Source organism: Mizuhopecten yessoensis, unplaced genomic scaffold (assembly GCF_002113885.1).
Source record: "Mizuhopecten yessoensis strain PY_sf001 unplaced genomic scaffold, ASM211388v2 scaffold10415, whole genome shotgun sequence".
NCBI classification, from domain to species: domain Eukaryota; kingdom Metazoa; phylum Mollusca; class Bivalvia; order Pectinida; family Pectinidae; genus Mizuhopecten; species Mizuhopecten yessoensis.
In genome coordinates this window covers 81,889-102,809 of record NW_018408535.1, presented here as the reverse complement: position 1 = coordinate 102,809, position 20,921 = coordinate 81,889, and the positions used below count along the sequence as shown (strand labels likewise).

Genomic DNA, 20,921 nt, shown 5'->3' with positions numbered 1-20,921 from the left:
AAAAAAAACGTGCTTCATACTCGTTATGTCGAGGATAAATTCAAATTCATTATGCAGTTTCCTTTTATTTCAAATTCATTTTTGTCAAATAATGTAATATTAAAACTTTGGCGTGACAAAGACTTTAGTTAACACTCCTTGATATGGCATAACATTATTTTACCACACGCTTATAAAATGTACGCATCTAATATGGTCTTGTACAAAATCGCGTTTGAATATCCTCAGTGGAAGTTCAAATCGCCACATTCCGAAGTCTACGATTTCAACCAATCAGTGTGATCACCCTTTTAATGGATGACTTGGGGGTTGATAATAAAAGGAAATTGTGGTAAAAACTATTAAATAATCATTACGGTAATCGTATTGCAAGTATTTATATTAATTTCACCGAGTTGACGGCTGTCCAATAATTTCAGACGTTATCTATGAAATATATATTTTAGGATCAAAGTTCACAAACATAAATAACACCATCTGTTCCATCTATATCTCGGGACGAATTGCCCTGATTATTTTTACAAATGTATGTCTACTATAATTATAGCACTGATATTTTAAGCTCTCATTGATTAAGTTAGGTACATCGGCTGTTACCGAGAGTTAATTGACATCAGACAACCTTGTCTACATTTACAGCTCCAGGATACTATCACATATAAATCAACCCACAGAAATGACATTTCAAGTATGTAACAAGATCAATATGAATCAACAGAAAGTGTTTATAACGTGTCTACGTAGTCAAAAACGTTGTCTGCCTAAGACACAGCTACGTAAGTTAGAAGACTTGGTCCGCCATAGACACATCTACGTAAGTTAGAAGACTTGGTCCGCCATAGACACAGCTACGTAGGTTGGAAGACTTGGTCCGCCTAAGACACAGCTACGTAAGTTAGAAGACTTAGTCCGCCATAGACACAGCTACGTAAGTTAGAAGACTTAGTCCGCCATAGACACAGCTACGTACATTGTAAGTTAGACTTGGTCCGCCTAAGACACATCTACGTAAGTTAGAAGACTTAGTCCGCCATAGACACAGCTACGTAAGTACGACTTGGTCCACCTAAGACACATCTACGTAAGTTAGAAGACTTGGTCTGCCATTGACACAGCTACGTAAGTTAGAAGACTTGGTCTGCCATAGACACATCTACGTAAGTTAGAAGACTTGGTCTGCCATTGACACAGCTACGTAAGTTAGAAGACTTGGTCCGCCTAAGACACAGCTACGTAAGTTGGAAGACTTGGTCCGCCTAAGACACAGCTACGTAAGTTAGAAGACTTGGTCTGCCATAGACACAGCTACATGTACGTAAGTTAGACATGTATGTAGTGATACGTAATTATCGTTTATGTAGAGTTATCCATTTTACATGTCAAATCGCGTTGGTTCCGTTCTCATTGCTCCATTTATTTTGGTAAATTCTTTCTGTCTACCAGGAAACAACTCAGCACTTATGTTTTCTACTAGTTAGGCCGTATGCTATGCTGAATAATCCATGTAAATCCCTGTCTACTATGGTTAAATAGTTTTTTACTGTGTCGTTGGGGACCCACATATAATGTAACTCAATGCTACATTGGACGTCAGACACAATGACTGGTGCCGCGCGTCGTCCAGGATAACCTTCAGATGTTTTTCTCCTCAGAATTTGTGTTGATGTCTCGTCATTTCCTATTGGTATGGACATACTCCTGATATGTTAATTCTCAAAATGTTTTCTTGTCTGTTTAGATAAGCGATGAAACAACTCCTGGCTTTAGAAGGTTTACTTCTACTTGGATCAAACATCGTGATCTGTGCTTACGGTAAAATATTAATAACTTTATATATTCATTGAAAATCAAAATTTAAACTGACAGGTAATTACGAGTAACAGATGTTTATGTAACACTCGTTCAATGTAAACTAACTTTACCAACAACGTGATTGCGTAATGTATATAAGTTTACCATTAAGACGATTCAGAGTTATAAAACGTTTTCTGTGTATGCTTATTATTATTATCTTTACCTAATGTATAAGTATTCCCTGTAACAGGACCATGCGTAATTGCCCCCTATTACCGAGGCAGCTGGGATGTGGTCAGTTCAGAGGTTGTCCTCAAACTGGGGAGGACACAGGTCACCTCTGTCATAGAAGGACAAGATCGACAAACATTTAACTGTGTACAAAAGAAAGGAAATATACTTCTCCTAAAGACAACGACGTAAGTTTACATACACTGTACTGTGATGAACATCAGTCACAGAATCCACACTGCTTTAAAACGTGAGTTTGTTTGGGTGTTTTGGTCTAGTAAAAGAACAATTGTTCAGCGACATACAATTAATGACGCCCTGTTATGGAATTCTTGCTGTTCCAGAGACACGAAAGGTCAGTGTGGTGTTATCTGTCTCCTGTTTGGAGAAATGGCCGATGCCGGTGTAACTATAGACAGACTTAACCGTGAGTACTATAGTAATGGTAGTAATATTTGTTGTTGTGGAGTAGTAATAGAGTTATTGGTAGAAGTAGTGTTAATATTATCGAAGTGAGGAAATGTTGACGTTTTTCGCATTAAGAAAATCATCGCAAAAATATCCGCACGCAAATACATCTGTATAGTTTATAGGTATAGGGAATATATAGATTGATAGTTTATAAATATCTAGATTATATAGATTTATAGTTTATAAATATATAGAATATATCGATTAATAGTTTATAAATATATAAAATATATCGATTTATAGTTTATAGATATAGATTTATAGTTTATAGATATATAGAATATATAGATTTATAGTTTATAGATATATAGAATATATAGATTTATAGTTTATAGCCTTGCCTGTTTTAAGGACGTTCAAACAAACAAATAAAGGCAACAACAGCTTTGTTTATTACACTTTACGTCATTAGCCTGTACAATAATTGAAATATGTGATAATTTTATATTAGGCCATTTGAAAAATGAAAATGAATCTGCATATTTTTCTTGTTGTGACATGTATCAAAACAGATCTACTGCAGAGCTGATAAATGTGGAGTAAACTATGACTGATAGCCAAGGATGACTAATATATCCTGAAGATTGTATAATCCCATAGCATAGGCCGAACGGTTCACCAATGTAATACCTCCTATACGGATTCTGCATACTCACTGTACAGATGGTAGTTTGGTAATCATGACAGACAGACAGACATATTCTTTATTTCCTCCATATCGAATTTACATGTCTTACATGAGTGAACTGTTACAATAATTTACTCGTACAATTATAGAAAACATGGTATATTAATGTCATATTGTTATGTTATCAACACTGCAGATTATTTACATACTTTATTGGTCAGTACAACTGACCTCTCAGAAATTTCGATTCACTTCTCGGGAAAACTGTTGACTTCAGAAAGCATGTGCTCTACACAGCGTGCAACTCAGATGATGCAGTTCTCCCATTCATCATCATCTATTTCCATCACCATTCTACTACCTAAGAGAAACAGGTACTGATCGTCTTCTTCCAACAAATCAAATTTAACATAATCAATAACCTTTAGCGTATTTACAACATGCTCTAAAAGCTTATCCCTACTGCTGAATAAAGATGGACATTGTATAAGGAAGTGCTTTGCTATCTTGTCTGTTGCTTTACGGCACAATTTACAAATTACACAATCAGCCCATGTCCGATATGAGAGCTTTACTAATTCCGCAAGTGTCCGTGTCAGTTTTGGATATTTCAAGCTTAATTCCCACAGAGGGTTGGGGCCCATATACGGATGTATGCACTTATAATGACTTAGTAGCACATTGTGTTCACATTCACAACACCATTGATTGAAATGAAACTGTTCAGTAACGTTTTTGACAAAGAGCTTCCATTGTCTTGAACTGCATGTTAAAGATGAAAGAACGAATTCAAGAAAGAACGAGTGTATTCCAAATTTTAACATTGTGCCTGATATATCCTTAATAAAACTGGCACTACAGAAAAGGTACTTTCCAAATACAAAGTTGCATACTCGGATAAGAAATAGGCTTTTCCAAACGAAGTCAGTACTGGCATTGCATAACTTATTCCAAAAGAATAATTTGCGTTTTTCGACTTCACACCAAACATCCGGTAGTCCAAGAGCCCTTGTTGTTATTGCTGATGATGATGTTTTTTAAAACCCTGACATCTCCTAGCTGCGTACCTTTGCGTTCGCTCCAGCTCGCGTTTGGATGACTTGGTTGGATCTGCCCATAATTCACATCCATACAATATAGCTGGGAGGACAACCGATTTGATAATGCGTACACTTGTTAATGGATTCATTCCGTTCTGGTGTATGCCAACACTGATAAGGCTGTTAACGGTTCTACGTCCTTTTCCACAAGAACTAGCGATGTGCATATCGGGTTTAAGGTTATATCATAATGTTATTCCAGCGTACATTTTTGATGTTGTCCATGTAATCGGTGTATTTCCTAAAGAACACGAAGCCTTTAATTCACTTTGCGGTCGTTTCCGATTTGTAAATTGCATTAATGAAGATTTTGAACAATTATAGTTAAGTCTTCATAGCTTTGCATATGTGTGGACAATGTCTAACTTCATCTGTAGATTTCTGATCGACGCAGCCAAAAGTAAAGTTTCATCTGCTAGGAAAACACACCGAATATGGAGGTTGTGGACATCTAGTCCAAGACCTGCTTCTTCCAGCCTAACCGTCAAATCATCAATCATATTTAAGGAAGAGCCAAGCAGAGAGAGTCCCCCCTTGACCCCTTGCCCTATAGGGTACGCATCGCTCGTTTCCCCATCATAAAGAACACATGCCGTCACATCAACAAACGAGTTATGAAGAATCCGCCAGAATTTACCGTTGATGCTTAGCCGACACACCTTCAATAGCAACCCCTGTATCCAAACACTATTAAAGGCTTTTGCGTTGTCAAGAAACGCTGCAAAGACGTTTGAATTGCGCTCCAGATCGTGACAAATTGATTCTTTTACGGTAAATGCGGCTGTAATGCTGCCACATTGTGGTCGAAATCCCTGTTGCAACTTGTGTGGAAATCCAATTTTTGAACAATGTTTTGATATTCGCTGATACATGATTTTTTCAAATAGTTTTTGTAATACTGGTGTCAACGTAATGTCCCTGTAATTATTCATGTCAAGACGGTCTTTCTTCCCGCCTGTAAACAAAGTGATAACGATTCCTTTTTGAAATGCTTTGGATAGTCCATGTATCAAAACAGATCTACTGCAGAGCTGATAAATGTGGAGTTAACTATGACTGATAGCTAAGGATGACTAATATATCCCGAAGATTGTATAATTCCATAACATAGGCCGAACGGTTCACCAATGTAATACCTCCTATACGGATTCTGCATACTCACTGTACAGATGGTAGTTTGGTAATCATGAAAACTCGCATTAATGTGAACCACGATTTTGGTTACAATTAATGCATACACTTTCATGACCTATCAGCTTGATGAAAAAATCAAAATCCAAGTATTCACATGATTATATTTCCCCTTCTAGCTGTTCCCATGAACGGTAGTATCATGGACCCACAGACGATTGCTACCGATGTTACCATGACGATCGACGACGTTTGCCGTCAGACGAAACCGTCGTACATTAGAACTGCATACATAAAGCGTAAACGACGTGAGTATGGCTTTAGGGTTACCTGCTCGTTTATACAAATATGTATAAAATCAAACATATTTTCTTTTAATCAATACTACGTAACATTATAATCAGACTACTGCTAGAAATGTCTAGCTCTATTAATGAGAAGAATAATGTACCGAAGTGTTAAAAAACATAATTTGATCTTGAAATGGATTAAACTAGGCAAAACATTAGTAAAGGAAACATTAACAACGAGATCATTGAAAAACTTCAAGGAGAATATGGCCAGGTGTTCCGGAAGGGTAAACGTCTTTTACTTCATCGACTGCACCCGCCATGTAAATCTAAGTGTTCCAACTTATTCAAATATAATGTTGTTTTATTAATTTTATTAATGTGAACAGATATATATATATATATATATACAATGTACATCTTCCGACACTGCGAATTTGAGTTGACACCTGATGTCTTTCGTATTTACATGGGTCCTCGGTTCCTAATGAAGCTGTTCGTGTCGACTTTGATTTCAGGCTTTGTCCCTGTCTGTTGACATTGTGGTGTATGATTATGTCTTTTGATACATTTAATCTGTATGCTACTGGGCTGTTTGTAGCTGGTTTATGTAGCTTTTCTGAAGCATACAGGGGAACATGGAACTCCACTCTATCAGGAGCCGATCACACGGAGATAAAGAAGAATTCACTGGATATTGTCTTTGCTGGAGGTTTCTTTCTGTCTCTCGTGTGTGAGTGTCGAGACCACAGCGCGTACCTGTTAAGGTAAGCATACGTCATGTACATGCTCAGTGTTAAACAAATCTGATGTTCTTAAGCAGCCCAAAGAAGCTTCACTGATCTCTCAGGGAAAATCATTTTTGGAAAGCAAAACGTATCATTTCAATATAAAATAATGTGGAACTATATATGTATTAAGGAAGCAACAAATTGGCATGTACCGCTGGAACACCAACGTTTAGTTTGTGGGGCTCCGGACGATGTTTTTCATTTGGTATTAGTGTCCCTATTTTGGGAAAATTGACATTTTGTATTAAGTTTTGCTCCATTTGAACTTGTTTTTAGCATTTTGTTCTGTTTTCCTGAGATATTTCAGTGTTTCGGATGACCAAAGAAATATTTAAGGAGACTTAACTATACCATCTCAACGGAGTATAACTCAGAACGCGTACATGGTAGTACGACACTCCATCGTGTCACTACAACCTATAATGTGTATATGATTATATGTTATATTTTATATTTGTCATTTCTTCTATAATTAACCATCCCAAGGACTTTACATGTTTACGACAGGGCTTCTTTGATAACGGACTAAGCGATCAGTTAACATTTTTGCCGGACAATAATAAGAATAGGTTAAATCTTTTTTTTTTTTCAAATGGCAGAGTTCTAATATTTTTTCCCCCTCAGAACTGCAGTCGAATTAATGAACAACATGGACGGGTTCATGTGTGTAACTGTAGCAACGCTTCCAACGGGCAAACCTTTGATGACGATTCTACAATGTAAGTTATTTCTAAACATTTTCTTCAGGTTGGTAAGTATGGATTATGAAAAGTTCTTTTTACACAATCAATATAATTTTCTATGTGACGTTCCGATTACTAGTACGATATGTACACTGTCACCTTCATCAGAAAAATGACCAGTGAAGCGTATGCACACAATGGTGGAAAATGTGTACGAGTTGTCCACAAAATTGATGTCGATTTCGGCTACGCTGTATATGTACAATAGTTGTTATATATATACCGAAATGACTCGACGTGCGATAGTCTTTGAGCCCTCTCGTCTCGATTTAGGAATCGAAGAGTAGCTGAATCGAATCATTTCGGTATATATATAACAACTATTGTACATACGTTTATAGCGTAGCCAAAATCGACACCTTTGTGTGCATACGCTTCACTGGTCATTTGTCTGATGAAGGTGACAGTGTACATATCGTACTAGTCATCGAAACGTCACATAGAAAATCGTATCATAATAATGTAAGTAATTGTTTAAAGAACATGCATGCACATATGTCAAAATGATTCATGTTTAAGAATGTGTGCGATTTAGTTTTATTTCCAAAACTAATGCGAAGTGTTATAAACACAAACGAAGGACAATGCGCTATTCAAACACTTGTTAATATATTTCTCTCAACATCAATATAGATATTATAGATTTTAATGACGTCACCGTAACGGGACAGGAAGACAGCACTGATGTCATCAAACGTTCAGTCAGGTGACATTAAATGATACTAGAGGAGAGAGAATCATTGTGATCAAGAAAATAAAGTCAAACATGGTGTCTCATAATTGATGTTGCGAACGTTATCATCTACTTAATGGTAGATATAAATAGTCTTAATGACTGATACTAATTAATGGTAGATATAAAAAGTCTTGATGACCGATACTACTTAATGGTAGATATAAATAGTCTTAATGACTAATACTACTTAATGGTAGATATAAATAGTCTTAATGACTGATACTACTTAATGGTAGATATAAATAGTCTTAATGACTGATACTACTTAATGGTAGATATAAATAGTCTTAATGACTGATACTACTTAATGGTAGATATAAATAGTCTTAATGACTGATACTACTTAATGGTAGATATAAATAGTCTTAATGACTGATACTACTTAATGGTAGATATAAATAGTCTTAATGACTGATACTACTTAATGGTAGATATAAATAGTCTTAATGACTGATACTACTTAATGGTAGATATAAATAGTCTTAATGACTGATACTACTTAATGGTAGATATAAATAGTCTTAATGACTGATACTACTTAATGGTAGATATAAATAGTCTTAATGACTGATACTACTTAATGGTAGATATAAATAGTCTTAATGACTGATACTAGTAAAAACATACCATGTACCGTGTTAATGATGTAATATACTTATAATTCTTTCCAACGAGCATAAGTTACAATGTGAATACATCGAACAAACATTTCATTACGATTTTGCGTTTTCCTTTCTCCATCTAGCTGGTCAGTTTTGGAATGGTGCCTTGGCAACAGTTCCTCATCTACAGCCACTGTTACTGGCTAGGGATTGTCCGATGGAGGCAACTCCTGGAATGGATGTCATTCTTTACCGGGACTAAACGTCAATAATCGTACGGGACCTGTTTATCTGCAAGTGATCGCAACTATTGGTGCTAGATTTGACGATGTGTGATACGAAGTACAAGAGACAACTGCCTAACCTTGTAGCACGTGTAAAAGTTGCCACTTAGAAGTACATCACATTCAAAACTACACTAGCAGTTTAGATTAGAGACGTTTTTCTTTTAGGAGTTGCAATAAGCCTATTTTGACGTATAAACTGTTGAATAATGACTCCCCAATGTACCCAAGTGAAAAACATGATTCACATTTAAATGACCTATTCATACAAATGCAAATATAATGTTTAACCTAGGAGATACTAGTATTTTAGTAGTTAGTTTCCTTTAACACTTACATCTCGATAATTTTCCTAAAAAATAGAAAGATATAACCAAACAATTTGACCAGAAAGGGATGTTCACCAATATAATAAATTCCTGTGAAAGAAAAACAAATGGTCTTCCATTGTGACATGAATTTTATCTCCATCATTTCCGTCTATCAGCGTCTAGGAAGTATGCCAATCATATAAAGCTCCCAGTGATCATCATTAAGCCGTAGTAAGTTTCTATTACCGAAAATAACACAGAACTGTTGATCGTCCTCCATATATGAGAACCGCACGTAATCTGTCACCTCGAGTATATTTACCATACGGTCATATAATCTGTCACCTCGAGTATATCTACCATACGGTCAAATAATCTGTCCCTACTTTGACAAAAGACTTGGGCATTTTATTACAAAGTGGATGCCAATATTATTTGTTAGTTTTTCACATAATTTACATTTAACAATATTGCTCTCGTATGTAAAAGACAGCTCTATCAGTTCAAGAAATTTTCAGACAAAAGCTGGGTATTTTAAACCAAGAGGTAATAATGGATGTAACCCTGCATACTCATGAATGCTAGCATAATGTCGCAAGCTATTATTTACTGACAATCAGTCCCTCCATTCCTTGAAATATAAGTTCTAGTAATATCTAGTACGTAGTCATAAAGGAAGTTTTCAATACGGAATTTGCTCATCAGCCTCTACCATATACATCTATTAGTGTAGTTTTGAACAGAAAACGAGTCATCCTTTTTACTTGCAGTACACTATTTGTATTCTGTCATATACAGCCACTGTGAAAAATACATTCATTAACAGGTAGTGGTGCTATGTTTTGTCTACACTGCCAGGGTAGCTGACGTGTTTCTTTACGTAAGAAGTTATGTTTACCACCTCATGTGTTACTAGAGATTATGAAGTGCTCATTAACACCAGTTTGATCTGAAAGTATGTCACAGTGTGAATCTTAAAATCCTCACCAAATATTTTATGTGAGGTGATGGTATGTGTTCGTTGTTAGAGGAACAATACAGATTTAGTTTTTTTTACAAAATAGTACACCAACTCGTAGCAATAAACCCAACATCTATACTCACACTCGTAGACCCTTGAATCAGACATGTACACACATACGCAAACAAACATATATCTGCTACAAAGGACATCTACAAATATTCATTTTTCCCACACACAATAACACCATGAAATCTCCTTCCCATAGCATCAGTATAATGCACAATACTCTAGGACTTTAAGGCGCACATACCCTAAGTAGCCCTTGAAGCCCTATCATACTCTAGTACATACCCTATGTAGCCCATGAAGCCCTATCATACTCTAGTACATACCCTATGTAACCCTTGAAGCCCTATCATACTCTAGTACATACTCTAAGTAGCCATTGAAGCCCTATCAAACTCTAGTACATACCCTAAGTAGCCCTTGAAGCCCAATCATACTCTAGTACATATGAAGCCCTTGAAGCCCTATCATACTCTAGTACATATCCTAAGTAGCCCTTGCAGCCCTACCTTACTCTAGTACATACCCTAAGTAGATCATGAAGCCCTATCATACTCTAGTATATACCCTAAGTAGCCCTTGAAGCCCTATCATACTCTAGTACATTACCTAAGTAGCCCATGAAGCCCTATCATACTCTAGTACATACCCTAAATAGCCCTTGAAGCCCTATCATACTCTAGTACATACCTTATGTAGCCCTTGAAGCCCTATCATACTCTAGTACATACCCCAAGTAGCCCTTGCAGCCCTATCATACTCTAGTAATACCCTATGTAGCCCTTGAAGCCTTATTATACTCTAGTACATACCATATGTAGCCCTTGAAGCCCTATCATACTCTAATACATATGTAGCCCTTGAAGCTCCATCATACTCTAGTACATATGTAGCCCTTGAAGCCCTATCATACTCTAGTACATACGTAGCCCTTGAAGCCCTATCATACTCTAGTAGATATGTAGCCCTTGAAGCTCCATCATACTCTAGTACACATGTAGCCCTTGAATCACTATCATACTCTAGTAAATATGTAGCCCTTGAAGCCCTATCATACTCTAGTACATATGCCAGCTTTTACCTTTTATCTTATAACCTGCAAACAAAAAACAAAACAACCCCTAACCGAAGCACTGTAAATAATCCCCCTTTTCACGCCTCTGTACACAGGTTCCCGAGACACAATCATCAGAACAAGAGAAGACAAAAAAGTAATTCTACACTCACTTCTGGAGTGACCTCCCTTACACCGCTCATAGAAAATATTCTTGCCATCTTATATTGCATCTAGATGCATTTTTCACCTATGCTAGGAGACAACTGATATAGGTATCGGCGGTTGTGTTCAGTTCATTTCGTGTACTTTGTAAACTAGAAAGGAAAGTTGAAATAAAATAATTAGACATACCGACCACTTACGTTTTACTTATAACAGGGAAACGATTAACTGTGATTTTCATGAATACATCTTGTGGCAACGATGTGGAATAATTTTGTGTTGTTAAACGTATAATTTGTCGTGTTTTAAAGACGGAAAATCTTATAAACAATGTCACACCCTTTTATAATGGTATCCTGATTACCACTCTTTAGATTTTTCCTAACGATACATGTATTGTAATAATCACGTTTTGTACACCTACAGCGGGTTCTTTTTTACTGAAGGCGCTATTCATTGGGAACAGCCTTAATGTAATAAAAATATAGGTAAATTATCTGCCTACTTGTTAACTAGTAACTATATGCTTTTTATAGAGTATCATTCATAAAGGCTTGTGGTACATTTTCTCCTGTATGTGCATCATCAGGAGGCTCGACGTAAACTATTTCGTTACCCTGACGATACTTGCAGTTGTCCCTATAGAATTCTGTTAAACATTTTCATTTAATTATCTAAGAGAGAGAGAGAGGTATAACATCATATATACATGTTTGTTGTAAAAACTCATTAAAATATTCAAAACAAAATGTATATATTTTACTTTAGGTCGCTTATCATAGATATTTTTCTTACTTGAATAGCATACATTTATCATTTATGTAAACCAAACAGTATGAGTTATAATCCTTTGTGATTATTTAGCGGATTGTTATGAGTTATATCCCTTTGTGATTATTTAGTGGACTGTTATGAGTTATATCCTTTTGTGATTATTTAGTGGATTGTTATGAGTTATATCCCTTTGTGATTATTAAGCGGATTGTTATGTGTTATATCCCTTTGTGATTATTAAGCGGATTGTTATGAGTTACATGTATATCCCTTTGTGATTATTTACCGGATTGTTATGAGTTATATCCCTTTGTGATTATTTACCGGATTGTTATGAGTTTCATCCCTTTGTGATTATTTAGCGGATTGTTATGAGTTATATCCCTATATCCCTTTGTGATTATTTAGCGGATGGTTATGAGTTATATTCCTTTGTGATTATTTAGTGGATTGTTATGAGTTATATCCCTATGGGATTATTTAGCGGATTGTTATGAGTTATAGTTATATCCTTTTGTGATTTTTTAGTGGATTGTTATGTGTAATATCCCTTTGTGATTATTAAGCGGATTGTTATGTGTTATATCCCTTTGTTATTATTAAGCGGATGGTTATGAGTTATATCCCTTTGTGATTATTCCGTGGATTGTTATGAGTTATACCCCTTTGTGATTATTTAGCGGATTGTTAAAAGTTACATGTATATCCCTTTGTGATTATTTAGCGGTTTGTTATGAGTTACATCCCTTTGTGATTATTTAGCGGATTGTGATGAGTTATATCCTTTTGTGATGATTCAGCGGATTGTTATGAGTTATATCCCTTTGTTATTATTAAGCGGATGGTTATGAGTTATATCCCTTTGTGATTATTAAGTGGACTGTTATGAGTTATATCCCTTTGGATTGTAATGAGTTATATCTTTTTGTGATTTTTTAGTGGATTGTTATGTGTAATATCCCTTTGTGATTATTAAGCGGATTGTTATGTGTTATATCCCTTTGTTATTATTAAGCGGATTGTTATGAGTTATATCCCTTTGTGATTGTTTAGCGGATTGTTATGATTTAATATCCCTTTTTGATTATTTCGCGGATTGTTATGAGTTATATCCCTTTGTTATTATTTAGCGGATTGTTATGAGTTATAGTTATATCCTTTTGTGATTTTTTAGTGGATTGCGGATTGTTTTGAGTTTCCTCCCTTTGTGATTATTTAGCGGATTGTTATTAGTTAACCCTTTTGTGATTATTTAGCGGATTGTTATGAGTAATATCCCTTTGTGATTATTTAGCGGATGGTTATGAGTTATATTCCTTTGTGATTATTTAGTGGATTGTTATGAGTTATATCCCTATGGGATTATTTAGCGGATTGTTATGAGTTAACCCTTTTGAGATTATTTAGCGGATTGTTATGAGTTAACCCTTTTGAGATTATTTAGCGGATTGTTATGAGTTATATCCCTCTGTGATTATTTAGTGGATTGTTAGGTATGAGTTATATCCCTTTGTGATTATTCCGTGGATTGTTATGAGTTATACCCCTTTGTGATTATTTAGCGGATTGTTAAAAGTTACATGTATATCCCTTTGTGATTATTTAACGGTTTGTTATGAGTTACATCCCTTTGTGATTATTTAGCGGATTGTTAGTAGTTAACCCTTTTGTGATTATTTAGCGGATTGTTATGATTTATATCCCTTTGTGATTATTTAGTGGATTGTTATGAGTTATATCCCTATGGGATTATTTAGCGGATTGTTATGAGTTAACCCTTTTGAGATTATTTAGCGGATTGTTATGAGTTAACCCTTTTGTGATTATTTAGCGGATTGTTATGAGTAATATCCTTGTGATTATTTAGCGGATTGTTATTAGTTAACCCTTTTGTGATTATTTAGCGGATTGTTATGAGTTAACCCTTTTGTGATTATTTAGCGGATTGTTATGAGTTATATCTCTTTGTTATTATTTAGTTGACTGTGATGAGTTATATCCCTTTGTGATACAAATTCTTATTTTGCTTAACTTTACATGTATATCCCTTTGTGATTATTTAGCGGATTGTAATGAGTTATATCCCTTTGTGATTATTTCCCGGATTGTTATGAGTTTCATCCCTTTGTGATTATTTAGCGGATTGTAATGAGTTATATCCCTTTGTGATTATTTCCCGGATTGTTATGAGTTTCATCCCTTTGTGATTTTTTAGCGGATTGTTATGAGTTATATCCCTTTGTGATTATTTAGCGGATTGTTATGATTTAATATCCCTTTGTGATTATTTCGCGGATTGTTATGAGTTATATCCCTTTGTGAATATTAAGCGGATTGTTATGAGTTATATCTCTTTGTTATTATTTAGTTGACTGTGATGAGTTATATCCCTTTGTGATTATAAAGCGGATTGTTATGAGTTACATGTATATCCCTTTGTGATTATTTAGCGGATTGTTATGAGTAATATCCCTTTGTGATTATTTAGCGGATTGTTATGAGTTATATCTCTTTGTTATTATTTAGTTGATTGTGATGAGTTATATCCCTTTGTTATTATTAAGCGGATTGTTATGAGTTATATCCCTTTGTGATTATTTAGCGGATTGTTATGAGTTATATCCCTCTGTGATTATTTAGTGGATTGTTATGAGTTATATCCCTTTGACTATTGATATATGGTATCCAGCAGATTGGTAAGGCAAACATATAACAATAAGGAAATAAAAAGTGACTTTCCCGAGATTGTTTTAAGTAGCACAATTCATGAGAATCTTAGAAAAGGAAATATTGTGAAGTCTCGATAAATACATGTATCCAGTTTTATTCACAACAATGTGTTCCCTCAATTGGTTGATACAACTCTTCTATATGTGCGACTGTTTTGGTGACTTGATATGTAATGTATTCCATCCAAACATGAATCCAGAAAATAGAATACAGCCACATTTAGCTATAAGTCGGTTTCGACAGTGTACTTATCCACGACAAGGTCGGTCGTTAGTTATCATCACTGGCTTTCCGTAGTCAAACATCGATTGACAATGTATGATACACGAGCAAATTGCGTATTCATTTTTTCCACAATGTTTGGTTTCGATCACAGCTACTTCTACATATTATTTTTATTTAAATGTTATTCTTGTTCTAGTTTATATGTATCCACTGGGAAGGTTGAATCGTTGAAAGCATAAACATTGCTCATGCATGACCCATATATTTCAGGGAGACTCATAGCTTAATTAATTAATCTAGTCCGGTTTGGAATCGATAACGGGAGAGTAAGAACAATGGTGTACGATATTGTCAGGAGACAACAAAGGAGACAAAATTAAAAGATGGAAAGCAGACATGAGCACTAATCAACATGGTATTCGCCCATTTGCCCACTGATCACCAAGGTATATGATCAATAAGGTATTAGGACACTGATCATCACGTTATTAAGAACACTGATCACCAAGGTATTCGGACAATGATTACCAAAGTATTTTGACAATGATCACCAAGGTATTCGGACAATGATTATCAAGGTATTGGGGCAATGATTACCAAGGTATTCGGACAATGATCAACAAGGTATTCGGACAATGATCACCAAGGTATTCGGACAATGATCACCAAGATATTCGGACAATGATTACCAAGGTATTCGGAAATGATCACCAAGGTCTTTGGACTATGATAACCAAGATATTCGGACAATGATCACCAATGTATTTGGACACTCATCACCAAGGTATTCGGACACTCATCACCAAGGTATTCGGACACTCATCACCAAGGTATTTGGACAACGATCACCAAGGTATTCGGACAATTATTACCAAGGTATTCGGAAATGATTACCAAAGTATTTTGACAATGATCACCAAGGTATTCGGAAAATGATTACCAAGGTATTGGGGCAATGTTTACCAAGGTATTCGGACAATGATCACCAAGGTATTCGGACAATGATCACCAAGGTATTCGGACAATGATCACCAAGATATTTGGACAATGATCACCAAAGTATTCGGACAATGATTACCAAGGTATTCGGAAATGATCACCAAGGTCTTTGGACTATGATAACCAAAATATTCGGACAATGATCTTCATGGTATTTGGACACTCATCACCACGGTATTTGGACACTCATCACCAAGGTATTCGGACAACGATCATCAAGGTATTCGGACAATGATTACCAAGGTATTCGGAAATGATTACCAAAGTATTTTGACAATGATCACCAAGGTATTCGAACAATGATCACCAAGGTATTCGGACAATGATCACCAAGGTAGTTGGACAATGATAACCAAGATATTCGGACAGTGATCACCAAGGTATTTGGACACTCATCACCAAGGTATTCGGACACTCATCACCAAGGTATTGGGACACTCATCACCAAGGTATTCGGAGTTTACCAAGGTATTCGGACAATGATCACCAAGGTAGTTGGATAATGATAACCAAGATATTCGGACAGTGATCACCAAGGTATTTGGACACTCATCACCAAGGTATTTGGACACCCATCACCAAGGTATTCGGACAATGATCCCCAAGGTATTCGGACAATGATCACCAAGGTATTTGGACACTCATCACCAAGGTATTCGGACAATGATCACCAATGTATTCGGAAGTGACCACCAAGGTATTCGGACAATGATCACCAAGATATTGGGGCAATGATTACCAAGGTATTCGGAAACGATCACCAAGGTATTCGGGCAATGATCACCAAGGTATTCGGACAATGATCACCAAGGTATTCGGACAATGATTACCAAGGTATTCGGAAATGATCACCAAGGTATTCGGACAATGATCACCAAGGTATTAGGACAATGATCACCAAGGTATTCGGACAATGATAACCAAGATATTCGGACAGTGATCACCAATTTATTTGGACACTCATCACCAAGGTATTTGGACACTCATCACCAAGGTATTCGGACACTCATCACCAAGGTATTCGGACACTCATCATCAAGGTATTTGGACACTCATCACCAAGGTATTCGGACAACGATCACCAAGGTATTCGGACAATGATTACCAAGGTATTCGGAAATGATCACAAAGGTCGTTGGACTATGATAACCAAGATATTCGGACAATGATCACCAAGGTATTCGGACAATGATAACCAAGATATTCGGACAGTGATCACCAATTTATTTGGACACTCATCACCAAGGTATTCGGACAATGATCACCAATGTATTCGGACAATGATCACCAAGATATTGGGGCAATGATTACCAAGGTATTCGGAAATGATCACCAAGGTATTCGGACAATGATCACCAAGGTATTGGGGGAATGATCACCAAGGTATTCGGACAATGGTTATCAAGGTATTCGGACAATGATCACCAAAGTATTCGGAAATGACCACCAAGGTATTTTGACAATGATTACCAAGGTATTGGGGCAATGATCACCAAGGTATTCGGAAATGATCACTAAGGTATTCGGAAATGATCACCAAGGTATTGGGGCAATGATCACCAATGTATTTGGACAATGATCACCAAGGTATTCGGACAATTATCACCAAGGTATTCGGACAATGATAACCAAGGTATTGGGGCAATGATTACCAAGGTATTCGGAAACAATCACCATTGTATTCGCCGATGATCACCAAGGTATAAGGTCACTGATCACCAAGATATTGGAACAATGATCACCAAGGTATTTGGACAATGATCACCAAGGTTTTCGGAAATAATCACCATTGTATTCGCCGATTATCACGAAGGTATAAGGTCACTGATCACCAAGATATTGGAACAATGATCACCAAGGGATTTGGACAATGAGCACCAAGGTTTTCGGAAATAATCACCATTGTATTCGCCGATTATCACGAAGGTATAAGGTCACTGATCACCAAGATATTGGGACAATGATCACCAAGGTATTTGGACAGTGATCACCAAAGTATTCGGAAATGACCACCAAGGTATTTGGATAATGATCACCAAGGTTATTGGGGCAATTATCACCAAGGTATTCGGACAATGATCAACAAGGTATTGGGGCAATGATCACCAAGGTATTCGGAAATGATCACCAATGTATTTGGACAATGATCACCAAGGTATTCGGAAATGATCACCAAGGTATTCGGACAATGATCCCCAAGGTATTCGAACAATGATCACCAAGAAATGATCACAAAGGTATTCGGACAATGATCACCAAGGTATAAGGTCACTGATCACCAAGATATTGGAACAATGATCACCAAGGTATTTGGACAATGATCACCACGGTTTTCGGAAATAATCACCATTGTATTCGGCCGATGATCACCAAGGTATAAGATCACTGATCACCAAGATATTGGGACAATGATCACCAAGGTATTTGAACAATGATCACCAAGGTATTTGGACAATGATCACCAAGGTATTCGGGCAATGATCACCAAGGTATTTGGACAATGATCACCAAGGTATTCGGACAATAATAACCATTACTATCGGACAATTGTCACTATAGTATTCGAACACTGACCATCAAGGTAATTTCGTAAAATGATCACCACGTTCACAATAGTATTCAGAGACTGTTCACCATACAATGATCACCAAGGTATTTGGACATTGGTCACCATGGTATTGGTAAGTAGTAATTCCGGATAATTAGGCTGGGACTAATGAGCTTTATGCAACTTTCTTTCCAGTTAACATTGTACCCTAATCACCAAGCTGAATTATTTATAGAAGATGGGACCGGTTTTGCCGCTTAATTTCTCACAGGGTATGAATAATGCGGTGTTATAGCAATGACGCGTATCTTACTTGTGTTTTAACAGCTACAATGTAGTAGTTTCAGAACAGCATTCTTTGGGGGAACATGTATTGAACAGAAGCTTCTTCTGAATAACACAGCTCTTTATTTGCAGTAAAGCACACACCACATGTATTACGTTAACTTTTGTATGTATTAGATAAAATATGTATTAATGAAACAACAATTCTGATGACATTTATTACCAAACATTGGTGTAGCCTGGATCCTAGTTAATAGGCCAGACTAATGGTTATAAGACAGTAGCGTGTTAACATGAAGCCCAGAAGATGTTGTGTGATAGCCGCCCTAAGTGTGACGTTGGCTGCCATCTCTGTCCACATCCTAGCTGTAGCACTACCATTCTGGCAGATAACCACTGTCCCCACAGGTGACGTCACACAGGGACTGTGGTCGACATGTCTTACATACAGCGGCTGGTCAGAATGTTGGAGTCACTCCACACCAGAAGGTACTACTACTTGTAAAGATCTTTAAAAGATAACAAATATCATTATTTCTATTTTGTAATTTTATGTCGGATAATCATGTCTGATATTCAGGAACGATGTTACATTTACTGAGTTTCAACAGATTTTCCAACACAAAATATATATCACAGCGTTAATGCACTTCAACAAAATCAAACATACTGTGAACTACTTACCGTGTTTACGTTCTCGACTATTTTGTCAATTTAATCTAGAATTCATGACATTAAAATCGATATTCCTACAACTAGGACTGCAAAATCAATTTGGTAATACCAGTTTCCTTTGATTTTAATGCATAAATAAGAACCAATCTTGAAATAGCCAATAGCGTCTATCATACACCCACTTCGTATATGCAGCTACAAATGGTCAAACATCAAAACTAAATAGTTAGTAGAAGATATGCCAGTAATCGCGAACAAATTTAGGGCAAGCTTTATAAAGTATTTCACTATCTGAATACGGTTTAAAACGGAGGACATATTCCCTATATACTGATAATTGTTTTTCGTATGTCGACGTCTGGTCCTATGCCTAAAGTATGAGAAAACAAATGTCAGGACTAAATATCAAAACCTATACAGACTGGGATCCGGAGTAGAGAGGTTATACTAAAGTATCTGTTAGTCACTGTGTATGATACTTTATCTGTCAATTACACGTGCATGTGTATTAACTGTTAATGACAATGTATGAACTAAATCAGCATGCGTGTAATCTGTTACTGGTAATTAATCTGCATATGAACAAAATATCATCTCTTAATAACGTAGGGTTATCTACTAGTGTCATAGTGACTAATTGGTCATGGCAGAGTGGTTATTATTTATGGAAAGGTATCTCTTATTTATGGCAATATCTTGCATGTTTGATGACAAAGTATTACCTGATTATAACACAAAATTAAATGTTTATGACCAAGAAGAAAATACTACCTGTTTATAACAAGGTATACCAATTACTCTAACAAAAGGGATAAAAATAATAAAGAAAATCTAAAAGAACAACCTATCTGTAAAATATGATATGAAGAATACAATCAATATATGTCTCAATAAATGAACTAATTTCTTGCGATTATTTTAAATTGAAAGTAACAACAACATATATATGTTTAAATTCTCTTGAGAAAGATCATTTTTTTATCACTTTGGTAGTTGGATTCATATCTGAATTGTTTTTGCTTTTTTTTTTTGCTGGAATAAAATATGTTAACGTATTTAAAACTCTTCTAAATAAGTGTTAAATCCTTGTATCAAAATCGTTGTAAATCAAAAAACGGAAAATGATACAATGTTAGAAATGGCGGTATTTGTCTATTTTTTATGCTTATTAAAAGATTAAGGCACTGAGAGTTGTAAACCGAGCTGAATCATTCTAACCTGATCTTATAAGTGACACTAAGAGTTGTAAACCGAGCTGAACCATTCTAACATGATCTTATAAGTGACACTGAGAGTTGTAAATCGAGCTGAACCATTCTAACAT

The 20,921-nt window shown here is 35.9% G+C and overlaps 1 protein-coding gene across 2 annotated transcripts; it reads left to right on the top strand.

Moving 5' to 3' along the window:
- Positions 1-765: 765 nt before the first annotated feature.
- Positions 766-11,888, top strand: LOC110460515. 2 transcript variants are annotated; one of them, XM_021513465.1, is made up of 8 exons: positions 766-776; positions 1,739-1,812; positions 2,045-2,213; positions 2,370-2,452; positions 5,535-5,663; positions 6,247-6,412; positions 7,061-7,155; positions 8,661-11,888. In XM_021513465.1, the coding sequence occupies exons 2-8, from the start codon at positions 1,746-1,748 to the stop codon at positions 8,777-8,779; spliced, it is 828 nt and encodes a 275-aa protein (XP_021369140.1). In that variant the 5' UTR covers positions 766-776; positions 1,739-1,745; the 3' UTR covers positions 8,780-11,888. The 2 variants fall into 2 exon arrangements, with proteins under 2 accessions (XP_021369140.1, XP_021369139.1); XM_021513464.1 differs by lacking the exon at positions 766-776 and adding an exon at positions 814-852.
- Positions 11,889-20,921: the final 9,033 nt, after the last annotated feature.

Bases quoted from the DNA above. Each gene is read 5' to 3' on its own strand.
- LOC110460515 (XM_021513465.1), top strand. From the start codon at position 1,746: ATGAAACAACTCCTGGCTTTAGAAGGTTTACTTCTACTTGGATCAAAC. The intron at 5,664-6,246 runs GTGAGTATGGCT...GGCTGTTTGTAG, and splicing joins ATACATAAAGCGTAAACGAC to CTGGTTTATGTAGCTTTTCT. The intron at 7,156-8,660 runs GTAAGTTATTTC...TTCTCCATCTAG, and splicing joins TTTGATGACGATTCTACAAT to CTGGTCAGTTTTGGAATGGT.